The sequence below is a fragment of the Falco peregrinus genome, chromosome 7, assembly GCF_023634155.1.
Source record: "Falco peregrinus isolate bFalPer1 chromosome 7, bFalPer1.pri, whole genome shotgun sequence".
NCBI lineage: Eukaryota > Metazoa > Chordata > Aves > Falconiformes > Falconidae > Falco > Falco peregrinus.
Window position 1 is genome coordinate 72331425 of NC_073727.1, and position 24038 is coordinate 72355462.

Genomic DNA, 24038 nt, shown 5'->3' on the forward strand with positions numbered 1-24038 from the left:
CATTCAATGAGATGCAGAAAGTTGCTTACTTTCAGGAATACTAGTTTTATGGTGATGAATTGAGAATGTTGTCATCTAAGGGTAATGCTAGTACCCTCAGAAACTGAAGATTACTTATTCTACACATTTTACAAGTGGCAGAAAATTCCAGTCAGATCAGCTTCTAACCCAGGATAGAAGAGGGAGCATTTTAAACTCAAAAAACATTTGTTTGATTGCCTTGGGGAAGGAAAAATGCACTTCCTAAAGTTTAAAACCAAAAGCAAAAATTACGTCTCTGAAACTAAGTTGTTTGATTATTTGTGGTAGGATTAATGCAGGAGTTATTCATAGAAGTTAAATCCTGTGGGGTTGAGAAAATTAATCCGGTATTTATCTTTGTTGGCCAAAATAGCAATATTTGCAGGGTTTTCACAGTCACAGTAAGCCATGTAAGCAGTGTTGCCAGAATATCAAATGAAGATGTGCCTCCAGGTTTTCTCTTTTCTCCCGGAGGCAAATGAAAGCCCCCACTTCCAAGCTGATGGGGATATGTGCCATCTGGATTTGAACCTGATACACCCAGTGGTCCTCACCTGATGGGAAATAGCTGGTGTGTGAGATGATTCCAGCAATTGTTACCAGGACGGGCGCTCTCTCCGTGTTTCAGTATGGTTGGTGACTGGTATTTCTAATGGGACATTTTGTAAGATCCTCATAATCAAATATTTCTTCCTCTGCTCTGTTGAAGAACTAAGAATGTCGCAGCATGTGTTTTGCTCCTTGTCTCCTGCGCTTTTGCCTTCCAAATTCCAATATTTATGTCAGTAACTCTTAGCTCAGGGTTTGCTTTAGTTTCCCATTGTATAAGAGTAGTCAGCCAATGTGATTCCCATCTTCAAAATCTGATGCAGTCATTCAGGTGATTTACGTATTGGTGGCCCTTTTTCAGCTCCAGTCTATGAGTTTAGGCATCTTAAAAGTGCAGCAATTCTTTCCAGCTAGTTAGTGGGCTTGAGTTGATGAGTCCAGGGAATTATATTACGTAGGTGGCACTAATATTTTCATAGGGATTTAACTCTAATCTTTTCATGTTAGAAGTGGCATTTTTTATTTTAGATATTTATTTCAAACTGTTAAAGTCTTGCAAGACTGGGCCTTTTTAATGGTACTGGACTATAGAACAACATTTCTATAAAACCCACAAAATACATGATTTTTTTTTTTTTTTTGTACCAGCTTCTGGTATAAAATTTGTTCCATTTATATGTTCCCAACATATGCATGTATAGATTCCTGACTATTTTCTAGTAGTTAGACCTCTATAAAGTTCCAAACAACCCAAATTTCTTAGGTTTATAGATCAGGTATTTTATCCAAATGTTAAGAAATGGCATTTTAAATATCTGAAAAAATAAACAGGAGTAATCCAAAGTCGTCCTCCTCCTAATGTAACTAAATCTGAAAAGTCAAAGAGAAAGGGGTAAGAAGCTTGTTAAATATAACTTGGCTTGCTTTTGCTGAATAAAGACAAAACAGTTTTCCTGATGAAAGGTATTTATGGAGATGCTTGATTTCTAACTGAGGTCACTTAATCAAGCAAACATTTTGGGTATTCATTTATTATCTCCCTTGTTTTTATGCAGAAAAGTTGCAAATGTAAATGGTTTTTAATGCGAAGTTTATCTTGACTAGTATTGTGCTTTCTGCTAAGATGTTTGTACATGCAGGATATGCTTATCTCAAAATTGCTTTTACAGGTTATGTAAAAAAGAGGTATTTCAACTGAGCTAATTGAAAATGTTTCCCTTCTAGATCTTGGCATTGGTTTTAGATTGTATTTTAAAGCAATCTGAAGTATTCAGTATCCATAGATGTTATTTGGGACTGTCTCTAAAGAAAATAGCTTTTGGTGATATTTTTTCCACACACTTTCACGTAAGCAAGCTTGATGTAAAAGTGCACAGTGAGATGTGGAAAGGAGAATATAATCTTTAAAAAGGGTGGGATATGGACCTTAAGTAACGTTGGAGGGGTGTACCATCCATTAGGATGAAGAAAGGATTTCTGTTGTTAAAAGTCATCCTTAGGAAATTAAGTTGAGGAAAGCAAGAAGCTACCTTGTGTTTCTGTAGATACCTGTCACAGCAGTAAGTGTACCAAAGTGTGGTGTTTCACGTGTTTTGCTATGGAATGGTCATACTCTTTTTGAGAGGATTACCTGTAATTCTTGTGCTTCAGTTCACACTAACAGAAAACACTTTTTTACAAGAGCATGCGATTTTTTAATACTGTCATCAGCTGAGTCCTTCATATGTAAGTCAATGGATACTAGCACACAAATGGATGAGCTCGCCCACCGTATGTAATTTTTTTAAGTCTGGACTCTGTTTCAATAAGTAAGGCTTCAATCACTGGGGGCATTCCAGAAGGCTGGTGGGACCTCAGTGTTGGGCGAGTGCTTGGGACACACCAGATAGCTGCAAAGCTTTCAGTCTAATATCACTAATGAACATACACACACACAAAAGGAAAAGGAAGGAAAGAAAGATCTAATTGTTATCAAAATAAATTAATTGTTTTCACCCTGCTTTCAGTTTTTGTATTACTGTCAAGTTGCGTGTTTTTATAGGTGGGGAAAAACTCAAACTAATTCTGACATTCACTTTCAGTGAGCACATAACTTTTGTTGATGAAATGTGGTAATGCTAATGTAATACGCAGAGGGTATTCTTAATTCAGAGCTGTTTTTTTTCATTGTTTTCATTTAAAAATGTGGTGTGTGCATGTCAGGGGTGAAAATATAACTAATGCAGACCAAGTCTGAAAATGTGGATGGCCTGCCTGCACTGAACAGCTCTGCGGGCTTTTGGCCTGGATGAAGGGAAGAGGAAAGGCAGTCTTCTCCATAGGGTTGTACTCAGCTATTATATATGTAACTTCACCCTGAGAGGTTAGATAAATGATGTTTTGTTCGGTGTTTTTTGTTCTTTTGTGTTTAGATAAAAAATTAAATTCTTATAGACGTTAATGACTGAGGCCTTTGCACTCTTAAGCTAAAACCTTCATTCAGTTTAGTTTTCTTGCAGACTTTCTGAAGTAATTCATCATCTTACAGTAGTCTAGTAAATTGACGATATTTGAAGTGTCATTGCTCACTGTATTTAAGATTTTCACATTATTTTCATATTTTTTTTAATGTCTGTTTATCATTTAAAAGTTAGCTAACGTAGAAGAGAAAAGCTATAGCATTTTAAGGTAGACTATTACATTATTAGACATCTAGTTCATTTTCTTTGGCATTTAAAATAAAATCTCATGACCTTAAATACTTTGACAGAGAGTCCTAACCTAGTATTGCACAACATTAAAAACAGTTTAAGCAGTGTGTTTTGTGAATTGGATGCAGGCAGCTTGCCAAGGTAACTATACTGTAACTACTTGGGTTTAAATTCTGTTCTGTTGATTTTAGCAGAGATCATCAAGTAATTGCAAGAATGTGTGGTTAATGTTTTTATAAAACAGATTCTTTAAAAGGATGTGCTGAACTCCTGGTGTTGCTGCTTGTTTGTCATGCACTGGAGCGTTTCTGAATAATGGATTATGGACTTTTAAATTTATTTAATTAGATGCATACTCATTTTGTACTGAAACCTTCAAGAGTTCACTGATAGCATGTGGAGTAAGAGGGGTTTATTCTACATTTGCACTTCACAGGTTGTCACTGACCATCTTCATCACCAAAATTGGCCACGCATTCACAAAACTCAGCACTGAATAGTCTTAGATAACTAAATTAATTTGTCTGGAGGATTCATTTTTCCCTGATGAAACCTGTTTTCCCCTTTTTCTTCCCCACAGTGATAGTTTGGTTAGGGTGAAGACAAGTTGGGCAGGAAAGGAATGATAGTGTTTTCAGAATATGCTTGGAAATTCGGCTCAACAAGAGTTGTGTTGAGCGTAATGTCCACACTAATGTTGTTGCTAACACAACACTAGAATATTCAGTGCTTCATTTACAGAGTAAACATTTGGAAACATAACATAATTATCTGTTTGATGTAATAGTTCACAAGCTAAGAAAACACTACCACCATGTTATGCTTCAAAATATTTACACGATCCATATAACGTTTCACATAGACAGTTACCGCTTTTGCTGGTAAGGCTTAGAACAGTGGCTTCAGAAGGAGTGCTAGGAAATAACCTTTTATCTCTGTGTTCAGACAAGGAGATACTTAGCAAATGTTAAGAAATCAAGATAATTATTTATACTGAAATTTTCAACTCTAAGACTGTTAGAGCAGTTTAGAAACTAGCATTATCTCTCAGTGTTCAGTAGATAATTTCATAACTTCAGATCAAAGTATCCTTTGCCCAATGAGGGAGAGAAGTTCAGCACAAAATTGTGACATAATACAATATCTTTTGAATTGATTTGGCAAGCAGAAAGATATCAAAAGCAATACACAATACATTGGTTTAGAAAAAATTCTGCTTCATATATCAGGAACCAGTAGCACCAATGGATGGTTCTTTAAAAATGGACTGAAGCATAAGCCAACGAAAAATAAGGCTAGAAAGGAATTGCAGTTTTATTCTGATACTTCTCTTTGAGAAAGTCACACATCTTAAGGCAAAAAAAAAAATATTTAATATGTTTTTTTTTTCCTAGAAGCACTTTCAAGTAAGTGTGGAAGAGCTCTGTTCAGATCGTGAAAAAGTTTAGGGGTTTTTTTTGTTTATTTGTTTTCATATTGAAAGTCATTGTGTATTAGAATTCTAGAATATATTCTAGAATTACAGAATAAAGTTTATACCCTTGAACCCAGTGTATTTGTGGAAGGTGGAAGTGGTCAGCAGAAGCACACATGGATATGAAACGCAGTTGTTAGGAGTTGCGGAGTGCTGTTCAACCTGACATACTTCTGTCCTTGACATATCAGTCTCTGTGTCTTGGCCTGGATGGTTAAAGACAACGGTTAATTTCTGTGACTATGGATTTTTTAGTAGCCGAGTCAGTTGTAAAAGCTTGTTTGCAGGGCAATGGGGACTTCCTCCTTGCTGCCAGAGCTTGGTGCTGTATTTTCCCCCTCCTTGCTTAGTTTTCTGCTGGGATGGTGAGATGAATCAGCTGACGGGGGAGGGGTGCCAGGGCGCTACAAAGTTAGCAGGAAAAAGCCTACAGAAGAAAGCAGTAAGGGGAAACAACTGTGAGGATAAAGTGGAATGTCCTGTTTTCTGTAGCAGCAAGTCATTGCAGTGAGCTGAAGCTGTCTTGAGTCTAACTGCTTTCCCCCATCCTTCCCTGAAGTGAGGACCGTGAGAGTTACCATATCTAACATCCCAGAATGTGCCATTAGAAGGAAGCAAAAGCAGAGAAAGCTAGAATCAGTGGTAGGAAATAATAAAATACTGGAACTTCTAACAGCATGGTAGCTTTGGAGAAATACAGCATCCTATTTAAGTATGTGTAGTTTAAGACAACCAGTTTTTTGTTACCGTGGGGCAGTATTAGGATTCAGTATTCAGACAAAATTAGTTTGTCCTTTGGAAGTAAAATGCCAGGCTTCTGAGCCACATTAAAATCATCACTGCTTCTAGAGCAGGAGCTATAAAAAGGGCTCTTGTTGAGCAGCTTTTTTGTCATTAATACTGTTTAGTATTTCTGTTTCATCCTCTACATGTGCTCAGTAGAGCATATGCAATGTGCATACGTACACATGCTCCCTCTCAACGAGAACTGAGATTAAAAATAAACCCTTTGTGATTTTGAACAGGTGTGCTAAAGTTCCTTGCCATGATATTCCTTTTGTGAATGTGGTCTGGTTTACTTTCAAGCACTGTAATTTATTTTTTTTTCCCCTCCCCTCTAGGACTTGCTATATTAAAGCATGTGCTAACACCACGCGTGAAGGCTACTCATGTAGCCATTGACACAATGAAAGACTATCTGGATGCAGTGTATGATGTGACTGTAGCTTATGAAGGTACTGTGGACCACAAAGGGCAAAGAAAACTGGCACCATCTATGACAGGTGAGTTGATGTATGTGAGATATGCTACAGCCATATGCTTGTTAATATACAGAACCAACTTCAGTTGCTTTGTAATGCCCTGGAGATAATCTCCACAGTGCTTCAGTCATCTTGTGATACCTTGGAAGGGCATTGTTCACCAGTGTCTAGGCTTTACAATAGTTACCTATGACATTCCTGCCATCTCCTTCCCTTCCCTGTTCCTTGCAGAGAATATTCTATACTCAAATTCTGCATACAGGTGCTCTTTGCAGTTAAAAAGAACTTGGGGCCATAGGCAGCAGGTGCCATTTACTTTCATGTTTTTTTCTAGCACTGGGATTTGGCATCCTTGTAAATTCTCCCTCTGTCTCTTTTCCTCTTCTGTGCTACATATGTGTACATGTGATCTAATTGATGAAATGCATGTATTTTAAAAGGAAAATACGTAGTAATAGTTTTTTATTGGCAATTTTCAAAATTACTACACATACCCAGTAACCTTACAAATGCTTAACAGCATTTTGTGCAAGTGGGCTTCACTTGGTGTAGTATTTTAAAACACCTATAGCACCTTAAGAGAATGGGGTCAGTCAGTGGTATGTTCCCCAAGTAATCTAACCAGAAAATAAGTTCGGGGGGGTTCTGTTGGGGAAAACTCTGGGACAGAGAGCTTCAGGGTTTGCTGGTTTTTGATTACGCTCGGTGGTGGAGTTACTTATTTATTTATTTATAGTAATTCATTTACCTGCATTGTCACTGGAGAGCCAGACATCTTTTTTCCGGTTGTAGTTGATGTGTTATTCAGCCATATCTGTGCACAACTGTCTGTTGCTAGTTGGCTCAAAGTGGCACTTTTGAGTCTTTTGCATTACTGATACAGAGCGGGGAAAAAATGCCACCGTAGTTCCGCAGAGCTGTTCAAACTTTTGGGATCAGTGTTGGCTGAGGGACCTGCAGGGAATTTCTTAGCTATCTTACCGCTCCTTTTCTGTCCTGGTGTCAGTGGGACTTGTTCCTTCTGCTGCTAGAAATAGTTTGTAGAGTGGCTGTTTCCATGTCACTTCGTTAGCAGATGTAACTCTTTGAGATGGTGTAAAGTTCACATGAACTCCTTCCAGCTGCTACTTGTTTAGAAGTTCTGGAATTGTGTGGGTTTATATTTTCACCCTGTTTAAAATTCTTTTGGATAGGTGAGCAACAACACTGTGTATTGACTTAACATTTGTGTTGTACCGTAAGGTCTTAGGATGGTTTTATTTTATGTACGTTTTGTTCCCAACAGGAATTTTTTTTATGGCTAAATTTCAAAAGTGCTTTTCATGATTTAACATTTTTTATTTATAATTTTCTTTTTAACCTGATTTTACAGATTTTATTATTTAAATCTTTAATTTTATTTTTTTAAAATACCTTATGACCCTCTTACAGACTTACTTGAAGACTGGGCAGCCTCCTTCTTGTCCTGTTACTCAACCCTTCTGAAGACCCCCTTCAAAACAAATAGGACCATTTCCCCTTCCCTGCAGCATATCTTGTTTCCTGACTTAATTACTAGGCAGTTTCAACCATTTTCATGCTGGAATTTTCACTGCCTGATGGTTAATTAAACTATTAAAATGTCATTACCTAATGATAAGATGGCAAATGTTCAAATTCCTTATAAGACCTCTTCACCTCTTGAACCTTCCAGTTTGCATGAAGCATGATATCATTACAGAAAGGGAACTAACAAATTTCATTTCCTTGTTGGCTATTTCTTGCATCCAGTGTCAAGTGTTAATCAGGCGGTTTGGGGTGGCTACCCCACATCCAGCCTTTGGAGACTCACGGCGGGGCAGCCCAGGCGTATCTTTCAGCCACCCTTACTATTAGGGCTGGGGTAATCACTGTTTCAGCCTTGGGTAAAAATAAGTTCAGTAACATAGAATGAAGTGCAGCCAACCAGTTGTTACCCATTACAGAATAGGTAGATGAAATATCCATGTAGGATATCTATGCTAGTGTGGCAGTCACGTGTATTCCATATAATATAAATTATGTAGATTAAGGACACTTTATAAATGCCAGTGTGGAACATAGCTGTCATTCTTTTAGGCCCTCCAGTCATAAAGTGGAAGAAAAACATTTCTGTTCTAAGAGATCAAGATCATTTCACCATTTGTTATGCAGAAGTCCAACAATTGGTCTGTCCAGGGATATAATATAACAAGAATTGAATTACATGTTGTTTTGGATCTGACATTTTTTAGCATTATTGCTCTTTTACCATACTAAAATGAGTTATAAAATGCCATTTTCATGTGTGCATTTCATATGAACATTTCATATTTGTGCCAATGCTGAATGAGAATTTTGGGTTTCATTCTCATCGGAATAAAATGGCAGTGTGATCCTGGTAATTTTTAAAAGATAAGGTTGACGTGTCTTTTTCAATCTAGCAACTCTGATTGAAATTTATTGCATGGAAAACAAACTTCTGATAAACACAACTTTACTTGAGGACTGTATTTCCCATAGTATGACATTTCCCATGTGAATGAAATCTGAATTCCACACAGATATAATGTGTTTCTTGAAATGCATCTTACTTTCAGTTCTATAAATCTCAATTCCTCAGAAGAGCCTCTACCACTTCTGGAAAAAACCATACTTACCCAGGGATCTGGTCAGCTCTTGGCTGCTGTCTCCAGCAGTAAACAGAGCAGGTTAAACAGAAATTTTAGTGACTGTGAATTGTACTACCATGCTTTATCCGAGAAATTATGTTAGTAAACTGTAAATGTGTAAAAAGTCTGAAGAAAAAATGAATTGCATTTTAAATTTTGTAATATGAAACTCTTAGTGTAAATAGACTTTCTTAGCAAAATCAGGTTTTTAATTTTTTTTCATTCCAGCAAGCTTAAATATCACAATGTTGACTTGCTTAACAGGATTAAATCACAACATAGTATACTAGCCAATGGAAAAGGGATATTCACCATCTTTTCTGCATTAGTGCTTTGAGAAGAACGGTGAATGCTAGGCACACCTGGTAACATAGTACCTTTTTAGAGCAGGCAAATTACTATAGTATATCCTTTCAAATGTGTTTAACTTTTTGTCAGTATTTATGCATTTCAATGTTTTGTTGGCACTTTCCAGCTGCAAGTTGTTTGGTTTAGAAGGCGTCAATTTCATTAGTCTCAGACAGGGACTACTAAGATTAGCTTTAGACAGGGATGTTGCTTTTTGCTATTGCTTCACGTTCAGTTGTGACCAATGGATGAATTTTTTTTCCTGCCATTTATTTGTTATTTTTTCCTTTTGATTCCAAGAAGTTTGGATCTTGGTACATTTCCAATGAAAGCTTATCCTGCACATGGTAGTCTTTCCAAAGAACAGCGATTTCCCACAGATTTCTCCTCTATCACTACTGAAGATGGTTTGTCCAGATCATTAATGAAAGAACGTGATGGTCCTGCTTAGGGAGGACCATCCTGCTAGACAGTATTTATTTGTGGTCATTAGGAAAAGTTGTAAATAGACATATGGGCATAGCTGAAGTGCATCTCAGGTGCTGAATTCTGGAAAAAACTATTTAGAAGGGAAAAGGGGTGGGGGGGAACTCTTGTGCTGGATTTGTTGATATTTACTACCCTGTCATTAAGTAAACAGTAGAAATAAGCTTGGGGAAAAAAAAATTACAACCTAGTGTTCCCCCTTCTGAATGAATGTCCTAAGTGTTCCATCCAGCTTTGCCTGGTGTTAGGAGGCAGGTCTCGTGGGACATGGGAACCGTTGTCATTCTTGCACCTGAAAGAGCATTATGTACATCTGCATCTTTATTATTCTGCCTGAAGGCTTTAACATAACCAGATGGTATTCATCTGGCTGTTGTAGATGAAAGACTGTGTGAAATAGCAGCATGTGACAATGGTAAACACTGAATAAAAATAGCAAGTACATGTAGACTCTGTCTTAAAGAAGTCAGAAGAATTCCTGAGAATTATTGACTCTGCTGTATATAATTTCCAGAGCAAACACTTTGAAAGCGTGTGTATTGTGTACATTTCTGAAAATCTGTACATCACTTTGATCAGTACAATTTGAGGAGGTCAGACTAGCCTAACTTCCCTAGGGGAAATTACACTTTTCCAAATGCTTGCATTTTTGTTAGGACCCAGTTAGACAGTGAAGTACAGGACAATGGAAAAGAAACTGGAGCAATAGAAACCAGTCTTTGTCTGGGCCGTGGCCCAGATTTGATCACATCCATTGTCTTTCAAGGTCCAAAGAATGATAAGAAGTAGATGGTTACAGATATGTTGATAATAAACTGATACACAGTAACAGGAATGTAAAACTGTCCAAAGTAAGATTTACAGTGATGAAATGACTAATAATCTGTTCAGATCTCTGCTAGCTGTTGTGTTCTTACTGCATGAAAGAATATGGAAATGGCAATTATTTTAGAGCAACTGAAGAAAGGGTGTAGATTAGAACTGAGGCTGGATGTCAGCACTGGTGAAATTTGCATTTTAACATGTATAGTAGATCTCATATCAAGAACTTGTAATTCCGCATCTGTTCAAGCAATATTTAGGTAACCAGCTTTCATATTTCAAAATGTAAATTTCCATTTAAATACTTGGAGGAATTTTGGTAACAGTACTAGTTGACAACATAGTTCTGTGATATTCTATCATTCATTTTTCCTTTAAAGGAAAACCCTGGTTTTATTTTGTGTAAAATATTAAAATACAACTTTTTTGATAACGTGATTTCACCAAGTACCACAAAGTAAATAAACTATCATTCCGTTTTAAACTGAATGCATTTTAACTTGTCCTCCGTAGGACTAGATCTGTCATTTTAGAGCCCCTGTAATTTCCTAGTAAAAATAGTTTGGATAAGATGAAAGCCTATCTGTTAATTTGTGGATGGCTTATTTGAAATGGCACTTTGAACACAGATGTGGACATATGCATCAATATTCTGCAGATAAGGACCGTCTGGGTAAACACAAAGTATTTTCGTACTGTAACAAATAAACATTTTACTTCTCAAAAATAATGATGTTTCACTGAAGAGCAGCATCAGGTTATGGGAACGTATGCGGGTCTTGCTGTAGTTCTTCACAGGACTCCAAAAAAATCAGAGAAATGAGTATCAGTCTGAGTCTGAGTGGCACCTCTGTTTCTTTACATATCTCAGAACAAGGCCGTAAAGATGACTGTATTCGGAGTCTCTGTAGCCCAGTTTTATGCCTCCACCAACAGTCAAAAAACTGCCTAAGGAGCAGTGTAAGAATAAGGCAAGCACAAATGATTCTTCCTTTTCCCACATCACAAACACCTGTGGGTGCTGCATCTGAGTGTTATTAACACCCCCCAATGGGAGTAATAACCCCCTACACCATCCCTTTGAGCCTAGAGTGTGTGTGCCTCTGTAAACTAGGATGTTGTGTATCTCTGTTACTCTCAAGCAGCTCCTACTGAAGGTAGATATCTGTAGCTTCCCTTTGGGAATTAGTGATCAGAAAGCACATGGTCATCAAAAACCTCTGCTACACAAAGAGGATTTTGGAAGTATTTACACTGGAGATTCATAAAATTACCCTGCACACTGGGCCTCATGCACATAAGAAGCATTCAGCTCCCTAGGCAGCATTTATGTACAACAGCTCGAGGAGCTCCTGATCTTTACTCAAAAGTGTATCTAAACCCTGAGGATAACAATAACAACTTTAATTTCTTCACACTATCAGGTTTGGCCAGAAATACGTTTCTGCTTAGAGAGCCTGTGTTTATTTTTGTGCTTTTTGTTGATCAGAGTCTGTTTCTTCTACTCTGTTCTGTATTTATCAAAACAGACTGGCTGAAGGAAAGGCAAAAACATCAATACTAGCAGTGCTGGCGTAGTTCCGAACAGATCCTGTTTATTTGCTGGAGCATTGTTTTGAACTAGTCCAATCCTCGTATCTTTTCTTGCCCCCCCCCTTTTTTTTTTTAACTGTAAGTTCAACTTCTTTTTTCCACTTCTGAAACTTTAAAAATGTTCCAAGACAGGCACAGATTATCTAAATTTGCTCCTTTCCAGTTACCAGCAGTGGGGTACCCTTTAGATGTAATCCACAGACCTAACCTGATCAAGGTTCTGTTGCTGGCAGCCTATTGATCAAAACCATTATGCTTTTGTAGGAAACCTCCTGCTAACTTGGCCCACATACAATATTTACAAATTCTTACAGAGCAGTACAAAGGCCAGAATGCATCTGTTAGAATAACAGATTAAAGCCACTTGAAGATTGTTTCAGTGCAAGTGCTATGGGTCTTCATCAAATACCATCTAGTTTCAGCAACATCTTACAATGACACTCTGCTGTTCTCCAGTGGTAATACTGGTATAAAAAACCCATATGTACTATTTTCTGATAATAATTTTAAGAGAGTCTTTAGATCTGGGCATCTTTTGGAAGGTACAGAAATGTGATTATTTACCCTCGAATTTGCAGGATTAATTCTTACCTGTCATCTTCAGGATTTTTTAATATTATTTTTTAAGATGTCATATCATTCCCTCTGCTTCCCTTCTCCAAACTGAGAATTCTGGCTTTTTAATCTCTCTCCTTGTTTGTAATGCAAGTGCTTTTTCTCCTTAAATGTTTTAGTTGGCCTTTTCTTTGGCTTTCTCTGAGTCCAGTACAGCCTCCTGCGGATACAGGGACCAGAACTGCACATGGTATTTAAAATGTGGGTTCACAATCTTTCTATATATCTACAAAGTGACTCACTTGCCCTGTTCTCAGTGTCCTTGCTGATGCCACCCACTATCTGGGGTGATTTGGGCTGCTGCTGCACAGTTGAGAGGATGGTTTCAGAGAAGGGCCGCAACTCCCAAACTGTAAGCACCAGTTCCAAGTTAAGCGTCATGTGATTAGGTTTTCAGGTTTTTTTTCCCCGTGTTTGTTTATGCTGAAGCTTGGCTGCCACATTTTCACCCAGTTTGTTCAGCTTTGAGGTCCTTTTGGAGTTCAGCCAGCATTTGACTACCCAGAAGAGCCTGAGGTCCTGAAAAAGATGTGAAAAACTGTTTTTCACTGTTTGCTCTCTTCTTCAGCTCGTTGGTCATGACACAGAATAAAACCAGTCCTCGCATCAGTCCCTGGAGGACATCATTTGCTGGGTTTTTTCCATCCTGAAAAGTGACCATTAAGTCCTTCCATTTGCTTCCTCTCCTTTAAGCAGCTTTCAGTCTATAAAGCATCATTTCCTCTAATCCCATGGCAGCTTAATTTCTTTAATAGCCTTCAATGTGGAACCCTCTCAGAGACTTTATGGAAATTTAAATATGTCATGTCCAGTGAATTCCCTTTATCCACCTGCTCCTTGACGCTGTTGTAGAAATCCATCAAATGGGTGAGACAGAATTTCCCTTTACAGAATCCATGCCAACTTTTTGCCGACAGACTGTGATTATCTCTGCGTGTAGTGATGTTATTATAGACCCTGCTATCTTACCCAGGGTGGTAAGACTCTTTGGTTTGTATTTCCTAGCATCATCTCTAAAGCCCTCGTTTGTAGAAGGGTTCCATTTTTATGGGACAGTGGGTGTTTGTGATGATAGGTTACACATCTTTGTTTTTAAATTCCACATTTGAGAGCTTTTGAATGATTGCTGTCTGGACTTGGTGACTTCCTGACATCTAACTTGTTTATTTAGTCTAATACTTGCTGTCTGTTTACTTATTGATCTACTTCCTTTGAGGGATCTGGTACAAAGAATGCAATGGGTGTAGGAATCAAACATTTTCAGCAAGAAAAAATAATACAAATGAATTTTTGAGCTTCTCTTGCATTGGCTTATACTTTACCATGAGTGCTGCTCTTCACACCTTTGTCATCCAGCAGTTCCACCAGTGACTTACCTGGTTTACTGCTTTTAATTTATTCAGAAAAGTTAAAATGGTAAGTGCATCCTTTGCATTTTTCAAGTCCTTTTTATTCCTCTTAATTTTATGTTTATATTTGGTATGAGTGGTTTTGTGGCTTTTCCTTTGTTTGGACGAGATTTCCATTCCTCAAAGAGAAGGTAGGAGTATAGTGGTAGCCTCCTTAATTTTCTCTTTAAGCCATACAGATGGGTTTCAGATCCACCCAGACTACTTCTTTTGCAGTATTATACATCTTTTATGTGGGTTTCTAATAAGAGTTTTCCTGGGATTTGGTATTTAGGGGGTCTTTTTTTCACAGCCTCTAGGCTGCCTCCTTTTGCACTGTTTCTGCACTTTGGGTTTTTTTCTTTCCCTCCCTCCCTTATTACATAGTTCTTTAATTCTGTGTTTGTGCACTGGATTCATTGGGTCTCTTTCTCTACATTGCTTAATTAATTGTACGGTGGTTCCAGTGCAGTTCTCACTAACACTGTGCACCACTGAAGACCACATCGGGAATGTATCTTTTCTTGTGGGTTTTGCTGCTAGTTGTTCCAGGAAACAATGTCCTCTTTTTTTGTCTTTTTTTTTTTTCTTTCTGGTTTTTTCATTCGGTTAGTTGGTTTTGGTTTGGGTTGGTTTGGTGTCTGTGTCCCACACACCCCACCCCACCCCACTGCATATGCCTCATCCTGATGAAGTATTGATGCAGTTTGATAAAAGGTAGCTGGAATTACACGCTCTTGCTGTCAGTCCTGAACTTGCAGCTCTCAGTCTGGCTTGACAATTTCTGGTCACTATTATCACACTTATCAAGAAGTAATTTAAAAATCTGTCTAAGATATGTTTTATTAGGGCCTGGGATTTCCATCCACTGGGATTTCTGTCCACAAGGATTTCATTGTGCTTCTGTCTCATTATTATATAAGGCTATTACACTTTATATAACCCTTCACACACTCTGCCATTCCCTCACCTGTACATCCTATTCTGCCATTCCTATAAACGTGGTAGCCTGATGACATTGCATGATCCTTCAAGACCACTGGGATACCTGCCTTACAGGGGTAATCTCTTGGTGCCAATAATTATTTTTCTTCTGTCTTCATGGTTAGGCTTCTTATGCTGGTACAGAGGCGCTTCTGAGTTTTGCCCTCACATTGAATTTTAGCCACATCCACCTCATAGGTTACGTCCCTCTGAACAGATTGCTTTTCCTGACCTCCAGCTTTCCCCAGCTGCTAGTTGAAATGCGCCCTAACTTTTTTTAGGTTTTCATTGCCAGCACCCTGGTTTAATAATGATTCAGGTGCATCCCATTTCTCATCTCAGAATGTCCCCCAGCTCCTGAGGTGCTTACTCCATACGCTGTGCCCCTCGTGCATGCATGGAGGCTCTGGTCTCAGTGTGCCTCTCAGGCCTTGCACAGGGGATTAGCAGTATTTCTGAAAATGCTGTTCCTCAGGTCCCAGGCAAGCTTCCACGTAACCTGCACAACATCCCCTCCACGCTTCCCTACATCAGCAGTACCAGCAGGTGCTAGTGCTGCCCACTCCTCCACTGCTCCCCAGGTTAATCCATCTAAACAACCTGTGCTGTACCCTGGATGTTTGCTTTCCCATCTAGTTCCGCTTTGCTGTAGCACTGCTCTGTTTTGTTAGAGCAAGCCGTGAAATAGTTTCCTGTCAGCTCAACTTGAGGTGACGGAAGGTCTCAGGCAGAGAAACAACACAGCACTTAAATTAGTTTGTTTTGCCAATGGGTTGTTACTTTGGTGTACCAAGTAAATGAAAGTGGAGAGATGGGATTTCTTTCTTTGAGGGGGGGATAGTTTACCAGCTGCTTCGGTAGCTGCACACTTAAGTCCAGAAAAATGGACATTTTAAAAGGGTGGAGAAAGCATCTACAGTTCAGAGAGGAATGAATGTCTTTGCTATCACTGTTTTGCCAGTGAAACTATAAGCACCACAACATGCAGTGTTCTATTCCTGAAGAGACATACTCTTATATGTTTGAAATGCTACTTATTTAGAATAATAAAGGTTATTCAGATTTCAGTTTCCTGTGATAATCACTTTCAGTTTATCACAAACAGGAGAGAACCAGGGACTCTTTAAGTAGACACTGCTATGTCAGGCTACAGTTTGTCCTTCCTTAATTTTGAAGGACTTTGGCAATAATTACATTGCAGTAAAAGAGCTGATGTAGGAGGTTGAAATCTGAGCTACTTTATTGCTGTCATATTTAAAGTGCATATAAAAATAGACTTCATTAGTAATTGAAAACTGGAATATCTGTTTAAGTGTAACGCCCCTGTCACAACTTTCTTAAGGGGCAAGGCAAATAATTTGGAGTGGTGGAATGAACTTCTGCGGTAGAGTTAAGAGGAAGGTGGTGTGAGGCCATTTGTATGTCCCTTCTCAGTTACAGGTATGGCTGTGCTTTAGAGCTTCTCTCCTTCCCTTACTTTCCCTGGTAATGCTGATAATTGAAAACAGAATTAATTGGCTTTTGAAGGTGAGAAATTGAAAACTGGTACAACCTTGTGGAAGCCCCAGCAAGCAAAACACCCTCCCAAAACATTTGTTTGGAATTAAAAACTGTAGACCAGATTCCTTTTCTGAAGGCTGTTGCACCTTGTTCATTAATCCTAATTCTGCACTGAATATTTCAGTCCTGTGTTAGTGTGAATCTTGTCCCACAGAAGGAAGGCCCCAGTGTCACGGTTTAAGAACAAAAAATGCTCAATCCACTGCATTACATTCAGTTCCTTCCTTCTGCAATGGTTGGTCACTAGAAGCATTATAAACATTCTGCACTTACATCTGTTATTTAGCCAGATAGAAAGTGTTATTAGGAAATTATCTCCCACACAAAAGTCAGTCCACTTGGCTCCCACACAGCTTGTTAGTGTTCATTTAACCCAAATTGTACTCAGTTCTTGATTGACTAATGCTGTCCCTGGTACAATGTTTGATTATAATGTGTGATTTGCACTTAAGTTTTGTCTTGAAGGAAAGTTCAGGCCTCCTTGTTCCTGCTGTTAATTATAAGGAATTCTGGCAAGTTTAAGGATCTGAAAAGCCTGTCAGATGTTGGCTTGAGGGCTAGTGTCCCTGAAGTTGGATATAATTTGCACATAATAAATTGCTTCAATAAGATTTTATTTCTTAGCTTAATTACGTAAGTCTTCTGGGAGTTAAGCTAATGTGAAATTAATAGTCGTGGGACCACCACAATCCTTTAAAGGTTGTGGTGATAAAATCCAGCTGTTTCTTCTCAAAAACGACCTCTCAATATATAGTTCTTACCCACTGGTGTTCTTATGTGATTGCAGTGACATTGTCTGTCTAGAGAAAAAAAATTGGGATTAGTTGCATTAAACCCTGACATGAATTGGATAATTAAAGACTAGTCAGATTGCCTGAGTAGCTTGATTGCATACATTACAAATTCATCTGCAGATGTCCTTAGTGCCCAGGCTTTTGATAAAATGGCTTTGATTCGATGGATGGAAATCATAGACTAATAGAATCATTTAGGTTGGAAAAGACCTTTAGGATCATAGAGTCCGGTCATTAACCCAGCACTGCCAAGTCCACTACTAAACCACGGATGTCCCTAAGTGCCACATCTACATGTCTTTTAAATACCTCCAGGGATGGTAACTCAACCACTTCCATGGGCAGCCTGTTCCAATGCTTGACAGCCCTTTTGGGGAAGAAATTCTTCCTAATATCCAATCTAAATCTCCCCTGGTGCAACTTGAGGCCATTTCCTTTTGTCCTATTTCGTGTTATTTGGGAGAAGAGACTGACACCCACCTCACTACAGCCTCCTTTCAGGAAGTTGTAGAGAGCGATAAGGTCTCCCCTGAGCCTCCTCCTCTCCAGACTAAACAGCCCCCGTTCCCTCAGCCGCTCCTCATAAGACTCGTGCTCCAGACCCTTCACCAGTTTTGTTGCCCTTCTCTGGACACGCTCCAGCACATCAACGTCTTTCCTGTAGTGAGGGGCCCAAAACTGAGCACAGGATTCGAGGTGCGGCCTCACCAGTGCCGAGTACAGGGGGACGATCACTGCCCTTGTCCTGCTGGCCACACTGTTTCTGATACAGGCCAGGGTGCTCTTGGCCCTCTTGGCCACCTGGGCCACTGCTGGCTCATATCAGCCGACTGTTAACCACCACCCCCAGGTCTTTTTCCACCAGGCAGTTTTCCAGACACTTCCCCAAACCTGTAGCACTGTGTGGGGTTGTTGTGACCCCAGTGCAGGACCCAGCACTGAGCCTTGTTGAACCTCATACAACTGGCCTCGGCCCATGAATCCAGCCTGTCCAGATCCCTCTGCAGAGCCTTCCTGCCCTCAGGCAGATCAACGCTCCCACCCAACTTGGTGTTTATGTGAAATTCCTGAGGGCGAACTTAATCCTCTCATCCAGATCACTGATAAAGATACTAAACTGAACCAGCCCCAATACTGAGCCCTGGGGAACACCGCTTGTGACCATCTGCCAAGTGGATGTAACTCCATTCACCACCACACTTTGGGCTCAGCCACCCAGCCAGATTTTTACCCAGCAAACAGTACACTTGTCCAAGCCATGAGCAGCCAGTTTCTCCAGGAGAATGCTGTGGAAACTGTCTCAAAGGCTTTACTAAAGTCAAGGTAGACAACATCCACAGCCTTTCCCTCATCCGCTAAGTGGGTCACCTTGAAAAAGAAGGAGATCAGGTCAGTCAAGCAGGAACTGCCTTTCATAAACCCGTGCTGACTGGGCCTGATCTCGTTGTCTTGTATGTGCCTTGTGATGGAGCCTATGATGATCTGCTCCATAACATCTTGGGCTCCCCTGCCCAAGATGGCCTCCAACCACCACATCACCCACAGGTCCTTCTCTGTTCACCAACAGCGGGTCCAGCAGGGTGCCTTCGCCAGTTGGCTCCCTCACCAGCTGTGTCAGGAAGCTCTCTTCCACACACAGCAGGCACCTCCTACACTGTTTCCTCTCTGCTGTATTGTATTTCCAGCTGACACCTGGTAAGTTGAAGTCTCCCCTGAGAACAAGGGCTAGCAACTGTGCGACTTCTCCGAGCTGCTTGTAGAAGATTTAGTCTGCCTCTTCATCCTGGTTCAGTGGTCTGTAACAAACTCCCACCATGATATCTGCCTCGTTGGCCTTCCCTCAATTCTTACCCATAAACACTCAACCCTGTCATCATCACCATTAAGCTCTAGACAATCAAAACGCTTTCCAACATACAGGGTGACCCTACCGCCTCTCCTTCCTTGCCCATCCCTTCTGAAGAGCTTATAGCCATCCATCATGATCCTCTTTAGGGGAGCACCTGCAGCTGCAAATTACACAGTCTTTGGCAAGGCTCTACTAAGTCTCAAGCTGCAAGGGAGAGGAAGGCTGTGGAGATGGGCATTGGGATTAACAAAGGTGGGAAGTTAAAGTCTTAGGATCTTCACATATGGGGACTCAGTTTAGACTCTTTGGAGATGACTAGTGTGGGAAGTAGTAAGGGTCAACTTGTTTTGGAACTTGGGCATAAGGTAGAAACCCAGCAGCAACACTTCAATTTTTGTGGAGGATTTTTTGCTTTCTAAGAAGATTTGTAGAGTTGCTACATTTCAGCTTTGGTGGTGGAAGGTGTTAATTTTCAAATACTAATGCCTTATTTGTGTTTTGTTAACTAGAGCTTATTATTGATAATTTACTCTGTTGCTGTCTTTAAATGACCAAATATCAGTATTTTTTTAAGCAGCTTAACGTTAGTTTTAAAAATACCATATAGCTATTAATAATGCTTAATAATTTATAACTGAGATTATAAATAACATCAGGAAAGAGTTGTTTGTTCCTATACAGAACAGCCTATGTGCTGTGAAGCAAAAGAAACATACACTATGTAATGCACAGAATGTGTCTAACATCTTTTAAAACTAGATCTTCAGCCCTAGCTAAATTTGCATAGCACAGATAGTTTGTTTAGGAGTCTAGTACAAAAAAGACTATCATCTGGCTTCCATGCACAGGTTTTTTTAGATACAGTTTTGCATATTGTTAGAATGTTCCACTTCATAGGTAATGGCACTCAAAAAGAGGATTTGCACATCAGTGGACATTATAAGCATTTAAGACAGGGATGATACATCTGTCATTTTAAAATATTAATAGTATGCTTTTAGGTGCTCATATAGTGGATGACCTTCATTCATATGCCTGGATAGTATCCTAAGAGAACCAGATCTGGAAAATACTGTTGTGGTGGGTTGACTTGAACTGGGTGCCAGGTGCCCACCAAGCCACTCTGCCACTCCCCTCCTCAGCAGAACAAGGAGGGAAGAAAGTAAGATGGGGAAAAAAAAAACCCTTGTGGGTCAAGATAAAGGCAGTTTAATGAAAGAATAGCAAAAGTCATGCGTGTGGAAGTGAAGGAAAACAAAAGACGTTATTCTGTACATCCCATCAGCAGGTGAGGTTCAGCCACTTCCCGGGAAGCAGGGCTTCGGTACATGTAGCCACTGTTCTGGAAGACAAATGTCATAAACAATGAATGCCTCCCCCCCTTCCTCCCCCTTTTTCTTAGCTATTATATCTGAGTAGACATCATATGGTATGGAATATCCCCTTGGTCACTTTGGGTCAGCCGTCCTGGCTGTGTCCCCTCCCAAGATCTTGCCCACCCCTAGCCTTTGGTGGTGGGCAGGGGGGAGGTTGGAGAGAACCACTGATTTCTTTGTGGTTAGCAAAAGCACGCACATAAACCTCAAGGTGATGTCTATACGTACCATCATTCTGGACTCCCAAGTACTTAACTTGTCTGCCACCTTAATAGCTGTAGCTAGCAGATTATTGTACCAGAAACTTTTTAGCAACAGTTGTGTTTGCTGCTCTGTGGTGAAGAGGTGGACTTGTTTCTGGTTAGAGCCCTCAGCCATTTCTTCAGTTGGTGGTGTGTGGCCCATGTTGCTCCCTTTACCCCGTGGTGACTAGACAAAACCGCACACAACACCTTACAGATTTCTGCTTCAAAATGCTGTAAGACTTTGCTGATTTCTTTAGCCGGTCTCCTTCCTTCCCCCTCTACAAGCCCACAAATACATTTGTACGAATAGGCTTTTGAAAATCTGTGAGGCAATTTCTAGTATACGATAAGGATTGCTTTTACAGCAGAGTCCTTAACAATCAATAATCCTGTAAAGCAGAAAAACAAATAGGGGGATATCTGCTTTGGCAGACAATAATAAAGATGTACAGGCAGCAACAATTATGTTGCACATAGTCATTCCTCAAGATACCCCTAACAGTTAGGGGTCAAAGTCTTCCATACATCTGCACAGCTGTCCAAAGAATGTCAACAAGATAAAGGACCACCCAGTCTGTGTTACATTTGTTGCCTGTCGGTATTGTAGGAAGGCACTTGTGGTCCCTTTTCAAAATATGAAGACTGTCCAAATTTCTAAGCATTTCCATCCTCACATCGTACATCTCTTCGCAGGGATGCTATGGCTATTGCAATACCCTTGCTACTGATAAATGCAAATTATTACTAATACACAAACACTGGTTGGATTTTCATCCCATGAGCAGTATTCTTACCACTTGTTAGTTGTAAGAAATTCCACAAGGCTATTTGAGTAATGGAGTTTTGTTTGTAATTAAGGCTTGCTCGCTAAATTTTTCTAGGGACAAATTGAGGAAATGGGAGAAGAGGATAGCAATAGGACTGTCTCGAGCTTTGTAAGACAGAGGAAAAATGAAGGGATGCAAAATGGAAGGCAGCATTTTGTTCTGAGTCTTTTGAACATTATACTTTTTAATTATAGGTTATTATTTAAACTGAAGCCCACTTCCTTCTTGACATACTTCAGGAAATCACTGTAATTCTGATTTTGTCATCCAGGAGCAAACAAAATTTAGATTTCAAAAAGGATGAGCAAAGAGGATTACTAACTTTAATCAAAACTGCGGGGTGGGTAACTTTATGACATCAAAGTTATTGCATCCCATGCTACAGAATGAGTAAATTGCTGCTCAGGTGGAAGTATAACATTTTCAAACACAGCATTTTATAGTTAGCAGGGTGCATTTTAGGACAGCTTTTCCATGCTGTACATGATAATGGGCCACCATCTCAAAAGTATTTAGGCCAGATGGCTTCCAGGTTTAGTGAAGTGCTCAGGGTCTGAACATGAAGAGGGGAGGCTTTTGAGAACTGAAGTTAGATTTTCAAGGCACTTAAAGCTACAAGGTCAGATTTCTGGTGTAGTTTAGACAAATAAATGTCCTACGGTGTTTTTCTAACTCAGTTCTGTTGTTTTGCTCTCCTTTTAGAGTTTCTTTGCAAGGAATGCCCAAGAGTTCATATTTTCATTGATCGAATTGAACTGAAGGACATTCCAGAAGAGCAGATGTATATGAGAAGGTGGCTTCATGAACGTTTTGAAATAAAGGATAAGTGAGTAGCAATATGCAGGATTTTCTGTTTCAAGAAGCTGTCTCGTGTTAACAGATATACCCGTGATTTCTGTTACCAGCAGTGCAAGCTGTAAGGCTCTCAGAAGAGAGGTGGTGTTGGTAGTCCTGTGCATGCTTTGTATAATAACCTTGTGGTTAAACCTTTTGTTCAGGAGGTTGGGATTCTTGGGTTTCAGAGCTTCCTTACACTGAAGAAGTGTGAGTCCATGTTCCAGGCAAGACTCATATTCATCTGAATACTCGCCATGTACCTTCTTGTAGCTGAGTCATATGCAGCCATGAACGTAATATGCCCATGGTAGGCAAGAAAGCAAAAAGCTGATTCTAGCCTCGTAATCAGTGTTAGGTTACAGTTAGAAAGGGGCAGATCTTGATCTAATCTGCCAAAACTGTTTATGCATCTTCCATCAGATAGTGACTGCATAAAAACACGAGATCCCTACCTTCGCTGGGAAAATTAGGTGAAGTGAAAGTTTCATCTGTCTGTCTTTGAATCGTGGCAGAACTGAAGTGACTGGCTCCCTCCAGTATCTCCTGATAAGGTCACTAGTGAGCATATGCAGCAGATCCTGGGTGACCTTGTGCTCTGGAAGGACTCCATGCCTAAATGTGGGATTTAGATATTGTTTGAGAGATGATGGTTTGCTTTGCCACATCTGAAGTCCAGTTTAAGGGAGATTAATCTGTTTAATTCCCAAATCTTTGAATACATTGTGTGAGACAGAAATTTCCCTGGTTCTTCAAGTATGTTCTGCTTTAAAATTGTTCCACCAGTCTCACAGTCCATGGAAGTAAAACTAGATTAATTTGTCAAGTGAACTTCAAATCCATGTAAAACTTAACATGACTATCTGTAAAAATGGCACTGTTACTAAAGTGTCTTAGAAGTTTAGGATCACTAAGTAATTTTTCTTCAATTTTGAGAGGAAGAAGGTCTGAATTTGATTTTATAGATAAGGAACTGATGCATACTGTAAAAGGCTGTCCAGTATCCCTGAAGTAGTCTTCTGGTGAAGACCAGCAAAACTGAACCCAGATCATCTGTCTCGTTGTAGACTCCTGTTAACTGGAACATCTTTCCTGGGACCAAAGCAGTCTGTCAGGCGAATTTAGAGATACTTAAAACAAAACCCCAAAATTTTCAAATCCATTTATTACTGGTTTTCAAAAATAGGAGGAAGAAAGTTACTACTAAACCAGTGGCATAGCATTTTACTCTTGCACCTATGGCTTCCAAAATATTTAGTGTCTTGAGAGCCCTTGTTATTTATTAGCCTGTTTTACGAAGATACTTTTTCCTCCCTCCTTTGGTGTTCAGTGATTAACTGTGTGCTGGTTTGTCCTACGATACTGCCCGGTACCTGCTAAATGCTGAATGAAAAGGACTCTTTTCAACTTTTATATTCAGTGTTAAAATTGGTCTCAAGGAAAAACTGCTTTTATTGCTTACAAGGGTTCAGGCTGAGTACTCTGACGTGCCATGTTACTTTGAATGCATCATATTCTTAAGCCATACTGAGAATTTAAACTTGATACAGATGAGCTGCTGCATATTGTGAAATCAATTGTTAAACAATGTGTGATTAGAGGTAGTTACTGGTAGGCTAATGTGTAACTTTGACCATGTCCTTTTGTCTGCT

General features: G+C 39.6%; 1 protein-coding gene across 2 annotated transcripts in view; it reads left to right on the forward strand.

Moving 5' to 3' along the window:
* AGPAT5 (1-acylglycerol-3-phosphate O-acyltransferase 5) overlaps positions 1-24038 on the forward strand; it is a 60430-nt gene that overhangs the window by 33818 nt on the left and 2574 nt on the right. The window contains exons 6-7 of one of the 2 annotated variants that reach the window (XM_055810025.1): positions 5856-6017; positions 7428-7635. In XM_055810025.1, the coding sequence (XP_055666000.1) occupies positions 5856-6017; positions 7428-7606 (341 nt within the window). In that variant the 3' untranslated portion in view covers positions 7607-7635. Of the gene's footprint in view, positions 1-5855; positions 6018-7427; positions 7636-22254; positions 22379-24038 lie in introns of those variants that run through there. The other variant, XM_055810024.1, reaches the window with a different exon arrangement.